Source organism: Otolemur garnettii, unplaced genomic scaffold (assembly GCF_000181295.1).
Source record: "Otolemur garnettii isolate 467f Iridium unplaced genomic scaffold, OtoGar3 scaffold00023, whole genome shotgun sequence".
NCBI classification, from domain to species: domain Eukaryota; kingdom Metazoa; phylum Chordata; class Mammalia; order Primates; family Galagidae; genus Otolemur; species Otolemur garnettii.
The window spans coordinates 8254285-8272728 of record NW_003852418.1 but is presented as its reverse complement, the minus strand read 5'-3'; the positions used below and the strand labels follow the sequence as shown (position 1 = coordinate 8272728).

The following is an 18444-nucleotide window of genomic DNA, read 5'->3' as shown; positions in this document are numbered from 1 at the left end:
TGATAAACAAGGCCTGGCCACTGACCTGGGGGTCACAAATGGGCAGGGGAGAGACATGTCAATAGCCAGTGACAATACAGAGTGGAAGTAAGGGGGTGGTAGGGTTCTTGAGGAGCAGGGTGTGACTTGCCCTCACAGTGAGGGGCAGAATACCTTTCCCAGAGGAGGAGACATCTGGGTTAGGTCTCAAAGGCCAAGGAAGCCTTTCTAAGCAAAAGGGAGATTTGGGGTCTCCCTGCAAAAAGCCGCTTGTAGGCAGAGTCCTGGAGGCTGGTAGCCCACTGCCCATTCAGAGGACAGAGCAGCTGGATGTGGTCAGAGACTGGGGCTGGGGGATGGGCAGAGCAGGTGAGGCGAGGGGGAAGTACTTCCCTCAGGCTGTGCAGAAAGAGCCTTGGATGTCCTGTGAGAGCCAGACATGGCCTGGAGGTGACAGGGAGCCACATGGGTCTTTGAGCAGAAGAGTAGCATAATCAAATGTTTGGTTTCCAATGTTCTCTCAGGTTCCAGGGGAAGGGAGGTTGGAGGGAGCGAACCTCAAGAGAGGAGAACAGATGGGAAAGGCTGTCAGGAAAATTCAGGCTCAGCCATGAGCTGGGGAGCCAGGGCTGAGCCAGGACAGGTGGGAGGGTGCTCTGAGGTTGCTGAATGTCTGGGAAAGAGGCATATCACAGCTCTGCATGGAATGGGGTGCTTCAAGAGGCAGTGAACTCCCCATCACCAGAGGTATGTAAATCAGGCCCGGATTCCTCTCAGACTGGGTCCTGAGATGCTTACTAGTCCCGTTAAGTACCTCACAGATGCCGACAGAAACAAAGATTTCTTGATATCCACAAAGTCGCAGTAGGATTGCCCAGAACATTAGGAACCAGGTCAGCCCCCAGGGAAGGAAATGCTCTCCCATCTCTACTCTGCTCCTTGAATTGCTAGGATATTAGGATTTCGGGTCCCCTCCTTCACCCAGAAGCCCTTCCCTACCCCTTGGAGTAATAAACTTCCCCCCCCAACAAGGTCAAAGCATGTGGAAGCCAAGTGTAATCAAAGACCCTGAGAGAGACAGAAAAGGGCTCTGGGGCTCCTGCTCCCACTGGAGGGACGTGAGGACAAGGGCAGGAAGTGAAGGAGTCCACGCCTGGCTGCGCGGACACCCCCTCCCCTGAAGCACCCCCACCTGCTCACCCAGCACTCCTCCTTGCTGTCCTGCCTGCTGGTCTTGGCGGGCTTGTAATTGGGATGATAAATCTTCCTGCCCAGCTGGCCAGCTCTAATCAGAGCCTGGTGTTTGGATGCAATTTAATTCTCTTGGGGGGGAGGAAGGGTCTGGGGGGGACAGTGGAGAAGAGGGTCCAAGCTCTGCTCCCTCCCCCTCATTGCAAGCCAGCAGAGGAGGTTCTCTCCCTCCCACCCACCTCCCACTCTCGACACCTCACTTCTCTCTTTCTCTCTGGGCTTCTGTCTTTCTCCATGACAGCCAAGGAGAACCACAGAATCCAACTCCATTTGTTTTACTGATGAGAAAAACCTTAGTCCATAGCAAGACCCCCATCTCTAAAATGATAAAAAATTAGCCAGTTGTGATAGTGTAGTCTCAGCTACTCAGGAGGCTGAGGCAGGAGGATCACTCGAGCCCAGGAGTTTGAGGCTGCAGTGAGCTATGATCACACCACTACACTCTAGCCTGGGAGACAGAGCAAGACACCATCTCTTAAAAAAAGAAAAGAAAAGTTAGTCCAGAAAGGGAGCAGAAGAAGGGTTGCAGCACTAGACTGCTTCTTGGATGGACAGGTCCTGGAGGGGATGTAGCCTCCACGGGATCAGTTCACTCAAGAAGGTCTCAATCTCACCTCTCCAGCACACCTCTTAGATGGAGGGGCACAGTCAGGGATGCCACAGACAGTAAGATCCATTCATTCCACAGATCTTTATTATGCACCTGCTATGTGCTGTGCACATAGGTGCTAGGGATATAGCAGCAAATAAAATAGACAAAAATTCTGCTTTCATTCTAGGGGAGGAGACAGGATGAGCACATTAAGTGAAAACATGAGGATGTTAGATTAAATGCTGTGAAGAGAAATAGGGCAAGGAAGTGGTGTCTGATGGGCTGGCAAAGGGCAAATTTAAATCAGGTTGTTAGGGGAGGGCTATCTGAGAAGCAGCCTTCTGGGCAAGGACCTGAAGGAGCAAACCCAGAGAAGAGTAAAAGGGGGCAGGGAGGGGCAAGGCATAATGCAGGCCCATCACATGGGGCCTCATGGGCACGGAGGATTTGGGCTCATCCTCTGATTGCCCAGGTCTCAGACCAGGCAGGAAAAGCTTCCTGGAGGAGGCAGGGACATTTATCTGGGGCCATAAAGACAAGTAGGATTCTGACAGCAAAAGAAATTGAAAAAGGGAGTACCATCTGGTGGTTAAAAACATCCCCTTTGGAACCAGACCCAGGTTCGAGTCCCAGATCCATCCATTGTTCCCTGTGATACCTTAGGCAAGTTGCTTCACCTCTCTGAGCTATTCCCTTATCCATAAAATAGCAGCAGTACTAGTCCCTACCTCCCAGAGGGGGTGACAGAATGAAATGGGACAGCCCTTGGTCCATGGCAAGTGCTTGGTATGTGTTCATTGCCTGCCTTCTGGGAAGGAGCACATTCCTAGGAGTACCCTAACAGGGTCACCAGGCCAGGCCCCATTGCCTCTACCATTCCTACTGGCCCCTAGCCCTACCTCCACCTGCTTGATTTGGTACAGATGCGAGTCGAGTAACTCTGCTAAAAACAGGGATCCTCCTTGGAAGAGATTTAGAGTCTCATTACTTACAGCTGCCCCAGGGACTTTGCACATGCTGATCTCACTCCATGAGACTGTCTTCCCCTCCCCATCTCCTTCACCTGATCACTTCCTAGTCATGTCTCAGCAGAAATGTCCCTTACTCCAGGGAAAGCATCCCTGCACCCCACCAGGCAGGGCATCCTGCTCCAGGCTCACGTAGCTCCCAAACTGTTTTCTCTCAGCTTTTATCAGTCTGGAGAAATGTCTGTCTCGGCCACTAGACTGAGAAACCACATTGGTCTTGTTCACTGCTATGTCCTTGGTACAAAGGAGGTACTCAATCCATAACTGTCAGCAAAATCCACAAGTCTCCATTCCAAATCACCCAGTCCAATCTCGTAAGAAACTCAGAGGCCCAGCGCAGGGAAGAGACCTGCCACACTGCCCAACAGTTCTCCTGCTTCGAGTTTGGTGGCTTCCAGAGGTACCCACTGAGCTGCCTAGCCTCCTCAGCTCCTCGAACCCCCAGGGCTTCACCTGCCACCTCCTCGGATTAATGGTGAGCCAGCTCACGGAGGAAGCACTGGGCCAAAGCACGTTTAATTTTAATTTAGGAATCGGTTAAGGCCACAGGCCTGCTCAGCTCCGGGCTGTCAATCAGCCTTCCTCAAGGCTGCATCAATTAGTTTAAAAATATTGAATGTAATTTTGCCTGACACAACATATTGCAGCTACTGCAAAATATAATTTATTTTAGAAGAAGAAATAATTAAACTAATTTGCATGTCAGTCAGCTGAACTGAGATGCGAGAGGGGAGGGCCATAGGGGACCCAGCCCCTGCAGGGGCACCTGCCTCTGGCCATTGGGTGAGGGTAGCTTGGGCCTGCATCCAGACAGTAGCTGTCAGTGGATGGGTAAATACCCAGGCAATAGGGGTGCCCACTGGCATTGTGTCTGGACCAAATAGAGTCAGGAGTCTAAGGACCAAGCCTAGCTCTGCCACTGACTTACTGTGGCTTTGGAGAAAGTCCTGCTCTTCTCCGGGTCTCAGTTTCCTCACCTACAAGATGGGTCTAAGAATATCTCCTTCACTGGTCGTTTTGAGAATTAAATGAGGTCATAGATAAGAGAGGATGTTATGAATTGAAAAGTCCTGCACAGAGGTCAAGATTAATCAACTAATGGAAATATTTAAGGTGGCAAAAATATGATGATGACCCATTATTATAAATGATGCTACCTGTGATCATGAGGGGTTTGGAGGAAGTTGACCAGAGGCAAGACATCAGGTTGGACTCTCCCACTGTAGAGAAGTGGTTTGCAAACCTCGCTACAAGTTAGAGTCCCAGAGTCCCTCCCTAAGAGGCTGTTGAAAAAAAAAAAAAAAAAGCTGTGATCAAGACTTGAGCACTAGTGTGTTTTGAGCCAGGGTGAGAATCACTACCCCAGTGCCAATGCCAATGGTGCTGAATACTGGATGCTGACCTGGGGCTAGCCCATAAGCTCTGGGATTATAGGCCATCCTCAAATTCAGGGGTTCCTAGGATAAGCGCTAGAAACCTGTGGCCACTTAGAGTCACACCTCCTCAGTGCTCACTCAGCTGCCCCACCTCTTAAAATCTGAGACCCTCATTCAGGCCAAAAGGGTCAGAGCTTTCCCAGTAGCTGACCCGTGATATTTTAAAAGAGGAGGTAGGAGAGGCCCAGCATAACCTAAAGCAAAGGAGCAATAATGGGGGTGTCTCATCAGCAGTGCGACCAGCACTCCTGGAGGGTGACTGCCCACTCAGCTGTCCAGTCTGCTCAGAGGTCTCCCTCCTACATGGCCTCTCGGATCCTCTCTCCATCCAGCCCCTGCACTCACCACCCTCCACGGCAGGAGATGGTGCCAGCAAGGGCCTACAGGCCCTGCCCCCCACCCAACTTCCCTCTGCCTCCGCTGGGAGACAGGCACCCGTTCCTGACTGTGGGCCTCGCCCTCACCCCCGCCCGAACGCACCCACCATCTGTCTGTTGAAGTTCTCTGGCAACGCACTCATAAAAATAACTGCTCACCCGGCATCCCCAGTCACGACTCCCATCTCTCACCCCCAGAAAAGCCCCCTCTAATCGCTATAGCAGCAGATCTGGGTGAGCTGAGAAGATAATGTGCCCCCGGCTAAGGGGAACTCCAGAGAGGGGTAGGGTCTGAGTTAATTAAGGATGTGCTGCCCTCCATTCCCGGCCCTCCTAGGAGGTGGGTCTTCCTATCTCCTGTCACCTGTCTTCCTATCTCCATGTCTCTCTTTATCAGCACACAAGCAGCCATAGTCGGCATCCAGCAGGCCCTGAGTTCAGTCTCACTCTCCCCCAAACTCATGGGGTGCCTAGCTGCCTGGAAGTTCCCAGGCTGCCCCCAAAATGACTCCCTGCCAGCCCAGCCTGAGGGCTTTGTTCATCCAAGTCACTGCTTGGAAGTGGGGTGTAGTTTCCTTTCCCATGAGGATGTTCCTGAGGTCACTGGCAAGTGGACCCTGTCAATAATGAACATGTGGCTGAGATAGCTGAAGATGGGGTACCGAAGAGCACCCAGAGGTCCACACAGGGGTGAGGCTAAAAGAGGAGAGCATTCAGGGTGCTGCTCACAGAGGACTGCCTGGGGTGAGCTGTTCCACATCCTATAAAGTCATCTAAGGCCAGGTGCAGTGGCTCACACCTGTAATCACGGCACTCTGGGAGGCCAAAGCAGGAGGATCACTTGAGTTCAGGAGTTTGAGACCAGCCTATGTAAGAGCAAGACCCCATCTCTACAAAACATAGAGAAAATTAGCTAGACATTGTGGCAGGCCCCTGTAGTGTAGTCCCAGCTACTTGGGAGGCTGAAGCAGGAGGATCACTTCAGCCCAGGAGTTGGAGGCTGCATTGAGCTATGATGAAGCCACTGCACTCCACCCAAGGTGACAGAATGAGACTCTGTCTCAAAAAAAAAAAAGTTACTTCATGTCATTGCTGAAAGGACACTTCAAGGATCTACGTTTATTTACAAAAACTTATATAGCACTTACTGCGCATTGTAATCACAATTTTAAGTACTTAATAGGTATTAATTCAATCCATCTCTTGACTGACCTACTACTATTAGACCAATTTTGCAGGTGAGAAAACTGAGGCACAGAGAAGTCAAGGGCCATGGCTTAGATTACATAGATATAAAGTGCCAGATTTAGGATCAGAACTACTCATCTCCAGAGTTCTTACTCTTAAATCACTGTGCTCTGCTCATTTTCTGAGTGTGGAAACTGATTTCAGAGAGGTCAAGGTCTTAGCCAAGATCAAGCACTAGCTCAAGGACACTGCCACACCTGGAATTTAAGCCTGCCGATGATCCATTTGGGCTTCATTTGCAACATTCATTTGTTCCACAGACATATTAGAACCTGCTCTGTACTATATCCACAGTGCTGGGGACCCAGAGATAAATAAGACAGGGACCTTGACCTCAAAGACATCCTAGTTGGAGGGACAGGGGCATCATGGTTTTGCTGGACATTGCTGTCAGAGTCACCTCCTTGGACTTGCCTGGTCTTTCAGAATCAGGTCTTGAGAGAGCAGAAGTTTTGGAGTTCAGTTGCCAGCTGACCAATTTCAGTTTCTCCTTTCCACTAAAGGGATATGAATTCTACCAAACCATAGGATTTCTGCAAGGATACCTGGAATAATGGAGATGGGTGCTCTAGGTGCAATCTCTGAACTCTCCCGTGAGAGTGTGGGGATGGCAACAGTGATGATAGTCTTGCTGGGGAGCAGGGATGCGATGGTTGTATTGGTGATTATGGGGAGGGGGTTATGGTAGTAATCGTGGGACTGGGGATGGTAGTGGTGGTGACTGTTATGGTGGAGATGTGATGGTATTGGTGATGGTGGTGGTGGTGACATCAGTGATGGTGGTAGGGCTGATGGTGGTGGTAAGGGTGGGGATAGTGATGGTCTCAGTATTTGTGATGTGGAGATGGAGAGGGTAGTACTAGTGGATTATGGTGGTGGTGTTGGTACTAATTCTGATGCTGATAGCATAATGGTGGTGATGGTGATAGCCATGGTGATGGTAACAGAGTGTGAGGATGGTGATGGTGAGGTAGTGATGTTGGTAATATGAGACAATGATAAACATGCCCATGGTAGTGGTTATGGCTTCATGGTAATGGTAAGGATTATAGTGATGGTGATGGCGTGCTGGTCATGACACAAATGGTGGGCTTGTACTAGTCTGGTGGTGGGGCTGACATTGGGGATGGTAGTAGGGTGGTACCCTCAATGAAGGTGGAGGGTTGTGGTAATGAGGCCAGTGGTGCCAGCCCTAATGATCGTGGTGATGATGGTGATAGTAACGATGGTGGCGATGGTGATAGTGATGATTATCCACATATGCCCAGATGTCCCCAGTCCTAGTCCTCATGCCAGCTGGGTCCCCCAACAAATCTTAGTGTGACCCCACTGCCTAACCTTGTCCTGGTAACAGATGGAGGTGTCTAGATCTCACAGGTGATGCCTCTCCCCCTACTCCTGTGCTCTTGTTACAGACAATCATGCCCAGCTATCCCGGGCATCCCTCAGGATCCGAATCCTGGACGTGAATGACAATCCCCCAGAACTGGCCACACCCTACGAGGCAGTTGTGTGTGAGGACGCCAAGCCAGGCCAGGTACCACTGAGGGGCTGGAGACTGGGGTGCTGCCAGGATAGGCCTGGGCCCCCCTACCCAGGCTTAGAGTTGCTTCAGCCTCATCACCAGCTCCTTGCCCCCCCCCCAACCCTTCAGCTCATCCAGACCATCAGCGTGGTGGACCGGGATGAGCCCCAGGGTGGGCATCGCTTCTACTTCCGCCTGGTACCTGAAGCTCCCAGCAACCCTCACTTCTCTCTGCTTGACATCCAAGGTGAGCCGCCAAACCCTAAGATGCATGGAGTGAGGGGCCTCATCTCCCTGCCCTCTCCCCTGAGCATAGATGGAGGGATGGATCTAAGATCACACAAGAAGTCTAGGCCAAGCTGGAGCTGTCACCCAGCCGTCGGCCAAACCATGAAGAACAAGCAGGTGGGGCCTGATGGAGTAGAGGGGGCAAAGGTCAGGAAATTGCAGATGGAAAGATGCAGAAAGGGAATGGATGGGGTATGGCTGGACCAGAGACCAGGGTGGAAAGAGCCCCTACTGTTAGCAAAGGTGGAAGCGAGCCCAGTGCACACACTGCTCAGCCCTTCATTCCACTTGCACTTCCTTTGTATCCTCGCAACACCCTGGGAGGTGGGTTTCAGACTCCTCTTCCCCTTTTGCTGGTGATGAACTTGAGACTCTAAAAGGCTAAGGGACCTGCCCAAGATCATATAAAGATGTCAGTGGTGGGGCCAGGATCAAACCCACACCTGTCTCAGATCCAGCATGCCCCCTGCCTTAGCTCCCCACCTGGAAAGCAAACCACCCTGCCCAGCCTGAGTGAGTCTATTGTGAGACTTCCCCACTCCACCCCCACAAGTTCCCCATGAAGTTGAAGTTTGAACCTTTAAGGAATGACTGACAGGAGGGGACAGTCCAGACTGGCAATGAGGAACCCAAGCTCAGATGATGGCTCTCTGTGCAACCCTGGCAAGTGTCTGCTCCTCTTTAAGCCTCAATTTTATCATCTGTATAATGGGGTTCCTATGGCCTCACCCCAGGTGGCCAGGTGGTCTCAGTGAGAGGAGAGCTACCAAGTTAACGTTGTTGTACCCAGTACATGTCACTTCATACATTCAGCAATTACCTGTTGAGCACATTATTGAGCATTTATGGAGACACAATGCCTAGGTGCCTGGCTCGGCTCAGGGCCCAGGAAATGCGGCAGCAAGCAAGGCAACCACCCCCACCTTGTGGATTTTATACTCTAGTGAAGGAAGACAGAAATTAAACAAATCAAAAGTGTGTTAGGAATGATAAGTGGCTGGGGCGTGGGAATAATGCCATCAGCATGAGAATCTGGACTTGACTTTGTTCAACTCTGGGTGCCTAGAACAGTGCCTGGCATGTAACAGATATGTGCACATTTGGTAAAATGTGTTAAATGAAATGATGAAAATAAGGCAGGGTAAGAGGAGAAGATTTTATTTTATTTTTTTTTTTATCATTTGGGATTCATTGAGGATACAAAGAATTAGGTTACACTAATTGCAGTTGTTAGGTAAAGTCCCTCTTGTAATTGTGTCCTGCCTCCAAGGGGTGTGCCATCCACCGTAACCCCCATCCCCTCCCTCCTCCCTTCTCCCCATCCCTCATTCCCCTACCCACTCCCCTTGTATTAGATCATCTATTACCTTCATATTAGAATTGAGTACATTGGATTCTTGCTTCTCCATTCTTGTGATGCTTTACTAAGAAGAATGTGTTCCACCCCCATCCAGGTTAATACAAAAGACGTGAAGTCTCCACCTTTTTTAATGGCTGAATAGTGTTCCATGGTATACCTATACCACAGCTTGTTAGTCCATTCCTGGGTGGGTGGGCCTAAAATTTAGGCTGTCTCCACATTTTGGCAATTGTAAATTGAGCTGCAATAAACAGTCTGGTGCAAGGAGAAGATATTTGAAACGGGGTTGTCTGAGGGAATCCATAGTGAGAAAGCATTTAAAGGAAATGAAGGAATAAGCCACATAGATAGCTGAACAAAGAAGCATCCAGGTGGGAAGTGTAAGTGCAAAGGCCCTGAGGTGAGATGTAGGGAACAGGAGACCTACATGGGTGGAGCAAGTAAGAGACAGGACTAGGAGGAGATGTAGTCAAAGAGGCATGGGGGACCAGATCATGCTGGTTACTTCTGGCCCTGAAATAGGTCCGGGATCACCCCAAGACTTTACACACACACTCCAATGGGGGAGGTTCAGTGACCTCTGAAGCCAGACCCACAAAAATATTTCACAGCCAGTGCCGCTCAGTTGGCCAATCAGAAAGGATGGCCATAAGCTAGAGCAGGACTCCAGAGCTCTGAGTGCCAGGCATTAACCCCTTACTGCCTTAATTGTGTCAAAGTTGGGAGGATGCCTGGGGGAAAGGCTGAGGCATCAGGGACCCTGGGGGATTAAGAGTCACAGCTCTTTGGAAGCACTTCAATATTTTAACAAACAATACAATGGTCCATATTTATTATTCCAGTGGTATTGTGAGCTGGCCACAGGAACCACAGATAGCCTTGGCTGGACCTCACCAAATTCACAAGTTTTCCCAAGCCCAGAAGCCTGCGGATCTGCCCTAGCCTTTTATTGGGCTGGGCCCAGCCAGAGTTCCCACCCGGTGGCCCCTGCTATAAGCTCTGAGGACAGGGGGCAGCAGCGTGCTGAGGTCAGAGCAGCTGCAAAAGCCCTCCTCAGCCCCCATCCACAACGTGCCAAGCCCCCTCCTCCTCACTGTATAAATATCCTAGGTGACAAACGGCTACCCCAACCCATCTGTTTCTTTGTACAAATGTGTAGCCAGTTTGGAAACGTGATTTATAAATATTGCTTTTGCAGCCAGGGATTGACACTGATGTATGTCAGGCCAGATGGATGGATACAGTGCTGGGCACAGGTCCACCTAGAAGGGTGGGGATGGGGGGTGGGGTGGCCAGAAGCTCCCCCAGATGAAGCCAGCTGCTTCCCAGGAGGGCAGCTTGATGGGTTCAGCAATGATGCTGGGGGATTCCCTTTCGTGGGGTGGAGGAGTGGCAGGGACCAGCACTCTCGGAACATATGGTTCCATGGGCAGAGACAGCAACCCTGAGAGACAAACATCTCTGTTCTCACTTGGCAATTTGAGGCTGAGCCAGAACTAGCCACCCATGCCTCAAATCTGTCTACTCCTCTGTGCCTCCACCACTACCGTTATCTCACACCCAAATCACGCAACAGCTTCCTATATGTTCTTCCCCATCCACTCTTGTATTTTAGCTTATAAATTCCCCTAACCACAATGTAGGCTCAGCAAGGACAGGAACTGTGTCTGCCTTGTTCGCAGCTTTATCCCCAGGAGCTACGGTTGCCCTGATGTACACGAGTTCCTCAACTCACATTTGCTGTTGAATGAACTGCTTTTAAGAAAATTATCCAAATTCCTTACCATGGTCTCCAAGGCTTTCCACGAGGAGCCTCTAAGCTCCCTGTCCACCCTCCAGCTATCACCCTCATCCCTCCAGCCATAGAGGACTGCTTTCTATTCCTTACATGTACCAATGCTTCTTCTGACCTCAAGGCCTCTCCTCTCCCGGAACCCATTGTTCAGGGCTCAGTTATATTATCACTTCCTGAGGGTCAGGCCTCTGTTGTGAGCTCTTCCTCTGCTTTTCCTTCCCAGTGGTTTCTAAGCATAGAGTACCTTGTGGGTTTATTTGTTTAGCCTTTGTCTCCCATGCTAGCGTCTGAGCTCTGATCCAGAACTCTTGTTGGTTTAGCTCTTTATCTTCCCCCCCCCCCGTTAGTAAAGATTTGGGGGATGGATAGATCGGTTGATTTCACTGGACAAATTAGACAAGTCACTTCTCTCTGAGCTGCAGTTCCCACATATATAAAATGGGGATGATGCTAAAACTCTCGGTGGTTATGAGGATTACACATTACTACGTATTTAAAGTGGCTGCAAAGTCCTTAATGCATAGAAAGCAACCAGCTCCTGCACACACCATCCCCTCTCTTTCCCACCTTGCCCTGAGCCGTCTTCCTCCCCCGCTGGAAAGCAGATGTTTTCACACCTGGAGTTGACCCACCCTTGGGCAGAAGGGCTAGAATTCAAGCCAGAGTTTGAGGAGCGGACCCAGGACCCTCAGTCCAAAAGTTGTGGTTCATTTGAGCGTCGTTCTTCAAGACTGGCTCAGTGCCAGGCCCCGGCTGGCTGTATAGCGTGGAGACAGGCACACACTAACTTAACACAACGTGACAAGTGCTGTAACAGAACTGTGCCTGGCACCTGCATCATCAGAGCGGGGGGGGGGGGGAGCCATAAATCCTTCCTTCCCAGAGAAGCAGAGAAAGGAGGCCACAGAAAGGAGGTGACATTTAGCTGGAGCATGACGGATGAGGAATTTGCCCAGGCAAGAAGGTGAAGAAGGTGTTCCAGATAGCGGGAACTTTATGAGCAAAGGCAGGGCAACCTCGACAGGAAGCCGGTAGCTGGTGCAGGAGAGGGAAAATGTGGGCAGAGTTCGAAAAAAAATACTAACTAGCATTTACTGAGGATTTCTATGTGTTGCACACTATCCCAAAGGGTTATGCATGAATTACACCATTTAATTCTCATACCTATGTAATACTCTTTTTCTCAGTTGAGGAAACTGAAGTCCAAAGAAGCTCAATGGGTTTCCCAAGCATTATTTTTAGACTCAGCACTATGTTTCAACATTTTAATGGTAATTTTTGAATGTGTATAAAAGTAGATAGGATAATACAATGAAGCCTCGTGCGCCCATCCCCTCGTGGGCAATCTTCCACTCCCGACCAATTGTGTTTCATGTGGCCCTACTTCCTAGATGTCCCCAAGGTCACAAGCCAGCTCTTTCAAGGGCTCTTTTTCCTGCATTATGATCATGACGACAAAGGCCAGATCTGAGGCACTAAATTGGAGGCTGCCAGGGAAGGGGCTGGGTTAACGGGGGCCACAGAGCTGGGGAAGGGACACAGGCCACTGAAGGCTCAGATCAGAGAGACCAGCCTGAAGACAGCGAGGTCAGGGAGAGGACTAAAGGCCCCAGCAGGAAGTTGGGGCCATCTTTTTCAGAGCTGGCTGGCAAGGGAGGAAGGAGCAGCCAGCAGGGCTTTGAGCAATTTCTACCAACATGCTATAGAGAACTGAGAGGAGCCATCAAGGTGATGGGTGCTTGGGGTGGCCTGACTCATATGGGGCAGATGAGGAGGAAGTCAGAAGGGTGGAAGAAGTAGATGCCCCCTATCACCTAAGTCTGTGCTCCAAGGCCAGCCACCATTGCCCTGCGTCCTGTCTGGCTTTTCCAGTTTTCTCATTCGTGTTCACTGTCCTCTCTGGCTGCCTGAGTGAAAAGGAAAGATGTGGGTGGGAGCCCTGAGGCTCCCAGGCCTCTGCATCAGGCCCCCGAGGCCATGTCCCCAACCCTCTTGACTCAGCCTCTTACCACAGACTCCTGAAATGGCTCCAGGACTCTTGAATGGCTTTGGGGTTTGATGGACAGAAAGATCCCTCAGCCAAGGCAGATGTCCAGTCCTATCTTATGACCCAGGACTTGTCAGGACCCAGCAAACTGCAACCCAAGGACCACAGGACTCCCAGGGTCAGAATATATTGGACAGCAGGATTAAAATGTAGGGCAAAAGCAGGACAGGGCCCTGGCCTAGCTAGGGACAGAATCTTGGAATAGCTGGGGACAGGACCTTGGCACAGCTGAGGACAAAATCTTACAATAGCTGAAAACAGATCTTGGGACAGCTGAGGACACAATTGTGAGCTATATGGCTAGGGACAGGATCTCGGGCAGCTAAGGGCAGAATTTGGGGACAGCTGCTAGCAGACTTATGGGAGATGAGCCAGCTGGGAGGTGGCAGTTTGGGGCATAAGCAGGCAGATCTCAGGAGGTGCCTGGGACGGGTGCTGACCTTGGGCCCCAAGTCACATGCTGCCCCTTCTTCCGGAGCAGACAACACGGCTGCAGTGCACACACAGCATGTGGGCTTCAACCGGCAGGAACAGGACGTTTTCTTCCTGCCCATCCTGGTGGTGGACAGTGGGCCGCCCACACTGAGCAGCACGGGCACGCTCACCATCCGCATCTGTGGCTGCGACAGCTCCGGCACCATCCAGTCGTGCAACACCACAGCCTTTGTCATGGCCACCTCCCTCAGCCCTGGTGCCCTCATCGCCCTCTTGGTCTGCATCCTCATCCTGGTCGGTGAGTCCACTGGGAACCACCCACCCCTGCCTGATTGGCTCCCAGCCTGGGGCCCTGGGTTTCCTTCCCTACCAGCTAGCCCTGATTTCCCTCTCCATACAAAGACAGACAGTCTGGATGATCTCCAGGCTCTAACCCATAGCTCCTGTGAGATGTCTTCTCAGCTCAGAGCAGCCCCATGACCCACTGCAGGTGGACTGGGCTTATGCTGGCCCACCCTCAACACAGCCCACAGCTCTCCCTAATGCTTAGAAACCAAGCGAATTTTTAAAAATTCTCTAATCTCTATTGACCTTTCTTATTCTCCGTGTAAGACTTTTTAGTTAAAAAGGCTCTTGTGAACCTCACAACCACATGGCCAGGTATATCATCCCATTTGTCAGCTGGGGAAACTGAGGCTCGGTATGGTTAATTGGCTGATGTCAGGGCACATGACTGGTCTTCTAGCTCCTCTAACTAAACATTTGCTATGACTCTAACTAGGGGAAAAGCTTAGGACACCAAGGGCAAAGTCTTAGGACTTGGCGGGGGGAGCAATCTACACTGGTTATTTGTCCTACTAGCAGCCATCTGAACCCCAGTGTCCCCAGTGAAGAGGTCAAGTTTTAGGAACTAAATGGATTCAAGTGGCCAAATGACACTATTAGAGCTGCAGCCATGCAAAGCACTGATGCCTCAGTTCTGCTACTGAGCTCCACAGTGCCGCCAGAGCTAAGAGAACTCCAAGGAGGTCCAGATTGCAGACACCAGCTCTGCTCCATTCCCTGGGAGGTGTCAACTCTCCCTGCCCCTTCCTGCCTACCACGGTGTGGATGTTGCCCACCTGTCCTTCTCAGGACCCTGCAGAGGCCCTGGGCAGGCTCCTCCTAGCTGGGAGGCCCAGACCCCCCTTCTCTCTCTGCCTAGCCTGTGGCTCAGAAGCCCTTTTTCCAGAGGGTGCACTTTACAGCGGTTTCATTTTCTGAGGCAGTGCAAACAAATTTCTGCCTAATTGCCCACAAACGAAGAAAGTGCACATCAGTGCTCTAAAGGTGACGGGCGGAATCGCTGATCAGGCCTGGCACATCTGTCGCCCGCCACCCGCAATCCCCACCATCTGCTCCCACGGGCATCCCCTTCCACAGCTCCTGGCCTTAGCTCCAAAAACCATCCATCTATCTTTCCCACTTCTCTCCTGACACCTTCCTTCCCTCATGCTCTCCCTCCAAACCTGTCCCCAGCCCTCACACCCTTCCCTTTATAAGCCAGCCACCTTGTGAAGTGGTGAGCTAGTACTCTGCCCCACGGCTTAGCAGTGGCTCTGGGCACTGGCCTGGAGCCGTTTGGAGCAGCAAGAAGAGTCCAGTGCCCGGCAGTGTATTCGACCCATGTCTATCTATCCTTCCATCTGTCCTCCCAACCGTCATCCTTCACTTATATATCCAGTGAGACCCTCTTATGTGCTGGAAGGTTCTAAGCACTGCGATTCATCAGAGAACAAGTGACTTTTAGAGCCCTGAGAAAACTGAAAAGTTGGGGTTGCCATCACTGAGATGGAGGAGACCAAGGGTGGGGTAGGAGGGAAGATTCTTACTTCAGCTTTGGACGTGTTAAGTTTGAGATTCTCTTGGTCAACCAAGAGGACAAATTGAATAGGAAACTGGATGTATAATCTAGATTTCAGGGGAGAGGTCCAGGCTGGAGGCCGAGATATGGAGTTCTCAGTTTATCAGTCTTTAAATAGAATGTAAGGCCAAGAAACTGAAAGAGAGCTTCAAAACCAGGGATAAGGTCAAGGGCTGAGTCCTGGGACATCTGTGAGTCCTGGGACACCTAAACTAAGAAGCCAGAGAGGTGAGGAGAAGCCTGCCTCAAAGTGGAGGATGAGTGATCAGTGAGGAGGAGGAAGAGAATGTAGATTCCTGGGGGTCAAGCAAAGAAAGCCCCGTAGGGACCATTCATTCATCCTTTCACTCACCCAGGTGTCCATCCAATTCTTCATTCATTCATTCATTTATTCAACTAGTGTGTTTCAAGTGCTGATTCCATGCCAGGCACCAACCTAGGGAAACTCAGCCCCAGTCCCAGGTCCTCAAGGGTCGTTTAAGGTGTGTATTTGGGGTGGGAGAGACAGATGTGACAACACAGCAAGGTCTTGTCTGTGATAACAGATACGGCTGTCAGCTTTGAGCAGACTCTCCATCACCTGGGAGGCCTTGTTAAAACACAGACCGCTGGGCACCACCCAGTGAATCTGCGACAAGACCCCAGGGTTTGCATTTCTAACAAGTTCCCGGGGAGGCTGCTGCTGCTGGCCCAGGGACCACACTTTGAGAACCAGTGTGATAGAGGGAGGAGCCCCCTTCTAGGAGATCTTAAAGGCGAAGGCAATGAACCTGGCCTGGAACTCTTGGGGAAGGAATCTTGCAGGTCTTGACCTGAGAACCGAAGGACTAGGAGGAAGCTCAGGACCTGTGGGGTGGACAGAGGAAGACCAGGGTGAAAGAGAGGTCAGTGTCAAGGACATCTTTCACTCTGCCAGTTTCATCAGTGTCTCAGCTGCCCCCTTCACACCCTAGCACGTAGAGTTCCCAGGGAGTGTGTCTTTCATAGAGTTGAAAATGTTGACCTCACATGTCTGATCCAGCCCTTGATACCCATGAAAACCCTTAACACCGCTCTTCACCACCTCCACCCCCAGGGGTGATCTAGCCTCGATTTGCACACCTCCCAAGATGAGTGGCTCACTACCCTCCAGACCGCTCAGTTCTGACTGTGCGAAAGGCGTTTTTGAACAGAACTCTAGGAAATCTGAACGGACGTTAAAGCTGGGCCTGCTCCGCTAGGACTGGCTGGCGGGCGGGCAGGCGGGGATGGGAGGGTACCGGCATTCCCTGGGCGAAGTTCAACCTGCAGTCGCCCCCTCTGTCTCCCGCGCAGTGCTGGTCCTGCTGATCCTCACCCTCAGACGCCACCACAAGAGCCACCTGAGCTCGGACGAGGACGAGGATATGAGGGACAACGTCGTCAAATACAACGACGAGGGTGGCGGCGAGCAGGACACTGAAGCCTACGACATGTCGGCGCTTCGGAGCCTGTACGACTTCGGCGAGCTCAAGGGAGGAGACAGGGGAGGCGGCGGGGGCGGCGAGGGCGGCGGGAGCGGCGACGGAGCGGGCGCGGGCGGGGGCGCGGGCAGCCCCCCGCAACCTCACCTGCCCTCGGAGCGCCACTCGCTCCCGCAGGGGCCGCCGAGCCCGGAGCCGGACTTCTCGGTTTTCAGGGACTTCATCAGCCGCAAGGTGGCGCTGGCGGACGGGGACCTGTCGGTGCCGCCCTACGACGCCTTCCAGACCTATGCCTTCGAAGGCGCGGACTCGCCGGCCGCCTCGCTCAGCTCTCTGCACAGCGGCTCGTCGGGCTCCGAGCAGGACTTCGCCTATCTCAGCAGCTGGGGCCCGCGCTTCCGGCCTCTGGCCGCGCTCTACGCCGGCCACCGAGGGGACGACGAGGCCCAGGCCTCCTAGCCCCACACCTGCCATCAGGGGCTTGCCCACCCAGGACCCGACTGGGCCCGAGGACAAGGAATTTTCCCCACTTGCTCGCCCTGTTCCCCAGCCCTACCACCCTCCCCTGACGGCGGAAGGGAGGGGGTCTTGTTAGGGGCGGACTCTTCGACCCCTCCTCCTCTGAGGGAGCAGCTTTCGGGCCCAGAGGAGCAGAATTAGCACCAACGTCATTAAAACTGAGGCGAGACCCGGCACTGCGTGGCTCTGCGGTCGGAAGGGGAAATGGGGGAGGGGGGTTGGCGTGGCTGCGTCGGAAGAGCCGGTTACTCAACCTGGGCTGGGGGGAAGATGCTGATGAGATGCCCCTGTTCCAGCCTTCGCCTCATCAAGAGTTAAGTGGAAGGAAGGGATGTTCATTTATTAAGTGCCTACTATGTGCTGGGACACTGTGCAGAGACCATCCTAGTCGTCATAGAAACCATGCGGTGGGGTCCTTCACAGAACAGATGGGGAAAGTCCTTCTGCAAAGTGGCTGTGACCTGTTTGAGGATACCTAGCCAGTGAATAGTGGAGTCTTGGGCACAGACCGCCTGCCTGGCTTTGGGCAAGTCACCTCACTATTCTGGGCCTCAGTTTCCTCATCTGTCAAATGACATTAATAGCAGAACCTACCTCAAAGAGTTGTGAGGATCAAAAGGGTTCATAGGTGTCAAGTGGTTAGGACAGTGCCTGGCACATAGTAGGTGTTCAATAAATGTTTACATTGTTACTATTCTTATCTTTATTGTTCTTAGAAGCCCTGTATGTCTACTTCTTGGGTCTGAGTTCTAGTCCTTGCCCTCACTGTCCTCCCCCTTCTCCCAACATCTCCAAAGGAGGAGGAAGTAGTCAGCCCCTGACCCTTCCCTGAGTGGGCATAGCAATTAGGGATGCTTTCAGAGGCTGTGTAGCCCCAGAGTCTCAGGCCATACCAGAATAACAGTAGTGCTAAGAGGGGACAAGCTGGGTGGCTCCAGGACTTGGGCGGTGGACAAGAGTTGAGGAGACATGGAAGGCCACTAGACATAGTGGGGGCCTTATCTGTCTTGTCTGAGAACCCACAGTCTCCCCATCCATGAATCCCAAATTAAGGACCCTCTGAATTAAGTCATCTCTAAGAGTTTCCAGCTCTGAAACCATGTGATTATAAGACAGAGGTTATTTGTCCTCCAGTCTCAACTCCTACCCCCAAATGATTCATTCCAGCTCCTACTAGCTAGGCATCCTTCATCAAGGCCCTCAGCTGCTGAAGCCTCAG

General features: G+C 51.8%; 1 protein-coding gene across 1 annotated transcript in view; it reads left to right on the top strand.

The window, feature by feature from the left end:
- The window catches only part of CDH22 (cadherin 22), a 70597-nt gene extending 52678 nt beyond the window's left edge, over window positions 1-17919 (top strand). The window contains exons 8-11 of the mRNA XM_003787669.2: window positions 7327-7448; window positions 7566-7683; window positions 13408-13659; window positions 16579-17919. Coding sequence (XP_003787717.1) covers window positions 7327-7448; window positions 7566-7683; window positions 13408-13659; window positions 16579-17165 — 1079 coding nt within the window. The 3' untranslated portion in view covers window positions 17166-17919. The remainder of the gene's footprint in view (window positions 1-7326; window positions 7449-7565; window positions 7684-13407; window positions 13660-16578) is intronic.
- Window positions 17920-18444: the final 525 nt, after the last annotated feature.